Raw genomic sequence first — 7,500 nt, 5'->3', positions numbered from 1 at the left:
CTTCAGATCATCCATGTAAAGTAGATGACTGATGAGCTGACGTTTGGCAGTCTCACCATGCCCAGTGGTCATCTGGTACCCGTAACTGGTTCCGTTCAACTCCTTACTCAGAGGATTGAGAGCCATCCAATTTAATTATTATTAAATATTACTAATTATTATTAATTGTTATTAATTATATTATTAATTATTAATAATAATTACAGATTACTATTAATTATTAATTATTATTAATTATTAAGTTTTAGCAAATTCATTAAAGTATCAACAAAGCGTTGATTTGAAGTTGGGATTTTGTGGTTTTTGGTTGTTGTTTTGAGTGTTTTAGTTATGTTTGTTTAGGGCAATTGCTCATCCACGAGGACATGCTCATATGTCTGCAATGGTCCCCCGACAAGGTACGTGAGGTGTGAGTGTATGCTGTCTGATTTGGTGTGTGTGTGTGTGTGTGTGTGTGTGTGTGTGTGTGTGTGTGTGTGTGTGTGTGTGTGTGTGTGTGTGTGTGTGTGTGTGTGTGTGTGTGTGTGTGTGTGTGTGCATGCGTGCGTGCATGGGTATGTGCGTGCGTGCGTGCATGTGTGTGTGTGTGTGTGTGTGTGTGTGTGTGTGTGTGTGTGTGTGTGTGTGTGTGTGTGTGTGTGTGTGTGTGTGTGTGTCACTGTGTGTAGACATGTGTGTCTTGTTTGTAAGAATACAACTTCTCCCATCGTATTGATCATCTGTCGTTTGGAAACGCCGCTGTCGGCACTTTGAATCCGTTGGATGGAGAAATGAAAGTAGCCGTTGACCGTGAGCTATCTTGTGTATTTTCCTCGTTTATTTACTATTTCCACTGATTTTGTTTTGTGTAGGGAATCAGATGTATCAGTACTTCTTGCAGGTAATATTCCTTTTTATAAATTCTTACATTTTTACATACACTTGTCTTTGCTTTATTACATGTTTATAAAGAGTTTTGCCTGTATGTATGTTTATTTGTTTGTCTGTCTGTCTGTCTCTCTGTCTGTCTGTTTGTTTGTCTGTCTGTCTGTGTTTGTTTTTCAGTCTGTTTCTCTGTTTGTTTCTCTGTTTGTTTCTCTGTCTGTCTGTCTGTCTGTTTGTTTGTTTTTTGTTTGTTTTTCTGTCTGTTTGTTTGTTTGTTTTGTTTGTTTTTTTGTCTGTTTTTCTGTTTGTTTGTTTGTCTATTTGTTTGTCTGTTTGTTTGTTTGTCTATTTGTTTGTTTGTCTGTTTGTTTGTCTATTTGTTTGTCTGTCTGTTTCTTTGTCTATTTGTTTGTCTGTCTGTTTCTTTGTCTATTTGTTTGTCTGTCTGTTTGTTTGTCTATTTGTTTGTTTGTTTGTTTGTCTGTCTGTTTGCCTGTCTGTTTTTCTGTCTGTTTGCTTGTTTTTCTGTCTGTCTGTCTGTCTGTTTGTTTGTTTGTCTGTCTGTTTTTCTGTTTGTTTGTCTGTGTGTTTGTCTGTCTGTCTGTCTGTTTGTTTTTCTGTCTGTTTCTTTGTTTGTTTGTCTGCCTCTTTGTTTGTCGGGTGTTTGTTGTTTGTTTGTGTATTGTTTGTCTGCTTGTTCTTGTGTTTGTTTATGTTTTTGGTCTGTCTGTTTGTTTGTTTGTTTGTTGGTCTGACTGTTTTTCTGTTTGTTTGCTTGTGTGTTTGTCTGTCTGTCTGTTTGTTGTTTTTCTGTCTGTAGTTTGCTTGTCTGTCTGTTTCTTTGTTTGTTTGTTTGTCTGCCTCTTTGTTTGTCGGGTGTTTGTTGTTTGTTTGTGTATTGTTTGTCTGCTTGTTCTAGTGTTTGTTTATGTTTTTTGTCTGTCTGTTTGTTTGTTTGTCTGTTTGTTTGTTTGTCTGTTTGTTTGTTTGTCTGTTTGTTTGTTTGTCTGTTTGACTGATTTGTTTGTCTCTCTCTTTGTTTACTCGGCTTTATGTTCTTTGTTTGTCTGTCACATTGTTTGTCTTTATGTCTGAGTTTTTTTGTTTATCTGTTTGTTTATTTATTTGTTTGTTTATCTGTTTGTTTATTTATCTGTTTGCTTGTCTGTTTGTTTATCTGTTTGGTTGCTTATCTGTTTGTTTGTTTATCTGTTTGTTTATTTTGTTTATTTATTTGTTTGTTTATCTGTTTGTTTATTTATCTGTTTGTTTATCTGTTTGGTTGCTTATCTGTTTGTTTGTTTATCTGTATGTTTATCTGTTTGTTTATCTATTTGTTTGTTTATCTTTTTGTTTGTTTACCTGTTTACTTATCTGTTTGTTTATCTGTTTGGTTGCTTATCTGTTTGTTTGTTTATCTGTTTGTTTATTTTGTTTATTTATTTGTTTGTTTATCTGTTTGTTTATTTATCTGTTTGTTTATCTGTTTGTTTATCTGTTTGGTTGCTTATCTGTTTATTTATCTGTTTGTTTATCTGTTTGTTTGTTTATCTGTATGTTTATCTGTTTGTTTATCTATTTGTTTGTTTATCTATTTGTTTGTTTATCTGTTTACATTTTAATCTGTTTGTCTGTGTTTGTTCATCTATTTGTTTGTTTATGTTTTGTTTGTTTATCTGTTTGTTTATCTGGTTACATCTATTGTTTATCTGTGTTTATCTGTTGTTTGTTTATCTGTTTGTTTGTGTTTGTTTATCTATTTGTTTGTTTATCTGTTTGTGTTTGTTTAGCTATTTGTTTGTTTATCTATTTGTTTGTTTATCTGTTTGTTTATCTGTTTGTTTGTTTATTTGTTTGTTTATCTGTTTGTTTTTATTTGTTTGCATCTATTTGTTTATCTGTTTGTTTGTTTATCTGTTTGTTTTTATTTGTTTACATCTTTGTTTATATGTTTGTTTATGTGTTTGTTTATCTGTTTACTTATGTTTGTTTATTTGCTATCACTTTTGTCCCACATTGAAATGCCACCAATCTAAGGCATTCGTTGTCTCTTCAAATGACAGATTGTTCCAACCAGCTTCTCGTTCGCTGGCGGCCAAGCATACGCAGCCAACCAATACTCTGTAACACGTCGGGTATGTATTCTCTTGACAGCAATGCATTAGATTCAAATAACCTTTGGGAGTATTAGGGAACATCATTGAGCTAATAATTTATTGATTTTGTTTGTCAGGAACGAATTATTGATCACAGCGGAGGAAGTCATGGTGTTCCAGGTATGACGTCATTTGACATACGAGACAAAACATTTAATTAATTAATTAATTAATTAATTTTTAATTTTAATTAATTTAATTTTAAATTAATTCTTATATGTTTGGCCAGGCATCTTTATGAAATACGACATGTCGGCTCTGACGGTCAGCATCACACAAGATCATCAACCATTCGGCAGCTTTGTGGTTCGAATATGCGGCATCATTGGTGGCATATTCGCCACAACAGGTAAACACATTAATATCAATATTTTTAGGTAATGTGTTTTATTATTATGTATTTCACCAGGCATGCTGCATGGATTCATTGGCTTTTTGTTCGATGTCATATTTTGTCGAAAGAAGGGCGTGGCAGGTTCAATGTCGCCGAGACCGGCTCGAGCCTCTCAGTCGTATGTCGAGACAGAATCGTCGTCTCTGACCACGGATATGAGAATTGGTGGTGGGAATAGTGTAGGGTTGAGTACAACAGAGCACTAGTTTGGTTTAGGTTTGTATTCAAACGCCGGGGCCTAGAATTATGTGTGGGTGTGGTCATTGATGCTTCTTCTCTTGAGTAGCAATCGAGAATCAAATAGACGATTTTAGGTTACGTCATCCCTCTTGATAAAATAATTGTAATTCTTTAGGTATCTTGTTAATATCAAACTGCAAGATGGAGATAGCAATGTGTGTAGCAAAATGCTGTGGGAATGTCCATGGAATGTGGGTTGGCTTTACCTTTGTACACCAGACCTTCTCGTGCCAAGGTTTTCACGTTACACATACGGGAACGCACGACGGCGTGAGAGGGTCTGGTGTACAAGGCTAATGGTTGTCTTTAGCTTGTCATGATGATGAGTGGTTTGCAAAAGTTGTAATCTTTTTGATTTTTTTATACTGTGAAGTTAGCATCATTACAGACGCATTTTGCAGACTTTGGTTTGCACATAATTTTTATGATTTTTGTTTTTCTGATGCAGTGAAATTACGTCATTGCAAATGTCTTGTTTTGCAGATTTTGTCTGCATGTTTATTTCTAGTTTTTGTTTTGCAAAGTTGCAAACTTTCTGATTTTTTGTTTTTAGTTAACATTAATTAATCATGCATTTTGTTTTCATATTTTGTCATTTTCGTTTGCAAAATTGTAACTCTCTCTGTTTGGCTCTGTCTGTCTGTTATGTCTGCCTGCTGCCCGCCTGCCCGTATGTCTGTCTGTGTCTGCCTGCCTGCGTGCCTGCCTGCCTGCCCGTCTGTCTGTCTGTTTGTTTGTCTGTCTGTCTGCTTGCCTTTTTGCCTGCCTACCTGTCTGCCTGCCTGCCTGCCCGTCTGTCTGTCTGCCTGCCTGCCCGTCTGTCTGTCTGTCTGTTTATTTGTCTGTCTGTCTGTCTGTCTGTCCTATGTGTCTGTCTGTCTATCTGTCTGTCTGTCCTATGTGTCTGTCTGTCTGTCTGTCCTATGTGTCTGTCTGTCTGTCTGTCTGTCTGTCTGTCTGTCTGTCCTATGTGTGTGTGTCTGTCTGTCTGTCTGTCCTATGGTAGTATATTTTCAAACATGAACTATGGTACAATAGCAAATAAAGGCTAATTACGAGTCCATACAGATTTCAAGTTCTATAAGATTATAAGGAAATAAAGTCCTTGTATATGATAGAATGCTATTTATGTCAGATGCCTTCTTCTGGAACACACGAGCATTGCACTGCTGCAGTTTGATGGCAATTCGCTTTCTCCAGTAGTCTTTGAATTTACTTGCATTTTGTCGGCCTTTGTCATCTCTTGATCTTTTTGACAAGGTGTTTAGATAGCTCTCTGCATTTTCCCCCCATCTCCCATAATGTTCTAATACTAGGGGAATCACCTGTACAGACATACCTCCTGGATATGTTTCTTTTCTGTATCTTGCCTTTTTTCTGTCTTCTCATCTTGATGCCGCAGCTCCATCAATTGTAGCAGATAGAGGGAATATGTCCGAACTCCACGGGTGGGCTAAGGCTATGTCCAACTCTACATTGGAGCCAGCTCCGGTGTCGAACACAGAGATGTCTGGACGGCTTTCAGATGTTGAATACCTGCCTGTTGGTTCTTTCCTGTGGTGTATTTGAAGGCTTGCCAAACACTCAGACCACACAGACATAATGGAATTGTGTGTCCAGACTGGTCCTGGTCCACCTCCAGTTTTACAAGTGATTTGGTGGTAGCCGCTGGAATCATGAATTGGTTTGCCACAGTCACAAGCTTGTATTTCGTCATTGGAAGGTAAAGGTAAGCCCAGCCTCCAGAAAGCCGCCAAGCGATACTCGCAGGTGCTGAGTGCGAACTTTCCAGAAGTGGGAATGGCTGAAATCCATGAACCTGCTCCTTTGCCTTGTAGAGAACGAACTGTCCTATGTGTCTGTCTGTCTGTCTGTCTGTCTGTCTGTCTGTCTGTCTGTCTGTCTGTCAATTTCATTTATTGAAACACAAACTCTACGTTACATTTCTAACACTAAATACAAGAAATCTACTGAGTTCAGCTTTAGTTTAATGCAAACTACTTTGGTAGTCTCTATTGTGTATGTTCTCATCTTCTTCTCCAGGGAAGACACGTGTCAGCTTGTGGAGGATGACTCTAGCGTTGCATCGTTGTAATATTATTGAGAATTTTTTCTCCAAAAACCTCTAAAGTCAGCTTCATTTGTATAGCCTTCAATGTCCCTTGATCTTCTGGCTAGTTTGTTTAGATAGTTGGTAGCTTCTGATCCCCATGTTCCAAAATGTTCAAATACCAGAGGAGTGAAACTGAGGCTTGATGTATTGCCAGCAAGTTGTTGTTTTTCGTATTTGATTATCTTCCTTCCCTCCCTTCTTGCTGCAGCAAAACCTTCCTCTAAAGCTGCCTGCTTTAAAGCGTCTTGGCTGAAAGGATGAGCCATAGTCACATCAAGGTCATAGCTACACCCAGAGTCATACACAACTATGTCTGGTCTATTCTCATTTCCAGAGTAACGATGTCGAGGTTCTTTCTCGTGATGAATCTTTAATTCATGTAGACAAGTGCTCCATGCATTTACAATTTCATCGTGTTGCCACACAGGCCCACCTCCATGTTTGCATGTAAGAAGATGATATTCATCTGCCAACTTGCCACATTCAAACTGGATGTTCCAGTTGACAAAAGGTGCAGGTATGTCCAACCTCAGAGATGCTGCCAAAGGAAATTCGTCGGGTTTCAGTGCAAGAATCTCTTCAGTAGGAATGGCTTCTAGCCATGACCCAGTTCCCTTACCTCTTATTGATCTAAATTTAGCTGCAGCTCTATCTGATTGTGAAATTGAAGTTTCCAGGCAGGAATTTGCGTTTGTCTCGTGTAGTTGACTAGATAGTTTTTGTTGTAATTTCTTGGGCTGTTTGACAAACTCACTTAAATGTTGGGAATCATCACAACCAGTAGACTTGACAGCTTGATGAATATCGGCCGAGATCTTCGAGACATTATCGGTTGAAAGCAAGAGTGATACATCGTTAGTCAAGTGAGGGAACCTAGTAGGCAAGTTTGACAGAGTATGCATCCATCCTCCTAAAAACGCAGATGAAGCAATAGCATCGACCGATGTCATTCCAAATCCTCCTAATTTGATAAGAAGTGTTGCCTGTTTCCACCGTTCATCGACTATTGATGGCACTCCCAATATTTTACAAAAGGTTCTTCGAGTCATGTTGTCATGTATTTCAGCTGTAGACTGAAATAAAGATGGTGATACTGACCTAGCCAAGTAATTTAACTTGGGAACATGGCAATGACGTAGTAGAAGGCATTCTGATTGAGGATATTCTAATTGAGACAAAGCAGAGCAAAGTGATTGACCAGAGTGAGCTATGTCTTCAGACTTGGAAAGGACAAAGGAAGAACTTCCCACGGGAATGTCTGTCTGTCTGTCTGTGTGTCTGTCAATACATATAATTAAAATTTCAACACTATTACATTCTAAATGTCCGGCGACCCTTACGGCCGCTTATTACGTAGGACGATTAATTAACTGTACGCTATAAGCAGTACAACTGTTCTTGCTAAGAGAAAGTCTACGTAGTTTTCTTGAGAGCAATTATGCGTTGCATCTCTGGAGGCTAACGGACAGGCAGCGTCTCCAGTATGTCTTGAACTCGCCATTGTTTGGGTGTCCATCTTCATCTACAGATAATAGGGACAGATGATGTAGAAATTGGTGGGCTTTCCATCCCCAGCGGCCGTAATGCTCAAAACCAGAGGGATGCAATTGGATGCAATTGGATGCATTTCCCATAGCATCAATCTCTTTGCTGTATTTTTCCGTCTTCTGTGACTCTCTTTTGGCAGCAGCGGCTCCATCCACCCTAGAGGCTTGTAAGATGATGTCCTCATT

The 7,500-nt window shown here is 38.3% G+C and overlaps 2 protein-coding genes across 2 annotated transcripts in view; both read left to right on the top strand.

The window, feature by feature from the left end:
- The window catches only part of LOC134188723 (endoplasmic reticulum-Golgi intermediate compartment protein 2-like), a 7,244-nt gene extending 3,400 nt beyond the window's left edge, over positions 1–3,844 (top strand). Inside the window, exons 9-15 of the mRNA XM_062656901.1 lie at positions 343–398; positions 691–789; positions 852–880; positions 2,928–2,999; positions 3,098–3,140; positions 3,250–3,369; positions 3,430–3,844. Coding sequence (XP_062512885.1) covers positions 343–398; positions 691–789; positions 852–880; positions 2,928–2,999; positions 3,098–3,140; positions 3,250–3,369; positions 3,430–3,620 — 610 coding nt within the window. The 3' untranslated portion in view covers positions 3,621–3,844. The remainder of the gene's footprint in view (positions 1–342; positions 399–690; positions 790–851; positions 881–2,927; positions 3,000–3,097; positions 3,141–3,249; positions 3,370–3,429) is intronic.
- On the top strand, positions 1,702–2,901 carry LOC134188724 (ATP synthase subunit a-like). The gene has a single exon (XM_062656902.1). The coding sequence runs from the start codon at positions 1,952–1,954 to the stop codon at positions 2,882–2,884; it is 933 nt and encodes a 310-aa protein (XP_062512886.1). The 5' UTR covers positions 1,702–1,951; the 3' UTR covers positions 2,885–2,901.
- Positions 3,845–7,500: the final 3,656 nt, after the last annotated feature.

The sequence above is a fragment of the Corticium candelabrum genome, chromosome 13 (genome assembly GCF_963422355.1).
Source record: "Corticium candelabrum chromosome 13, ooCorCand1.1, whole genome shotgun sequence".
Taxonomy (NCBI): Eukaryota; Metazoa; Porifera; class Homoscleromorpha; order Homosclerophorida; family Plakinidae; genus Corticium; species Corticium candelabrum.
This window is presented reverse-complemented; position numbering and strand designations above follow the sequence as displayed.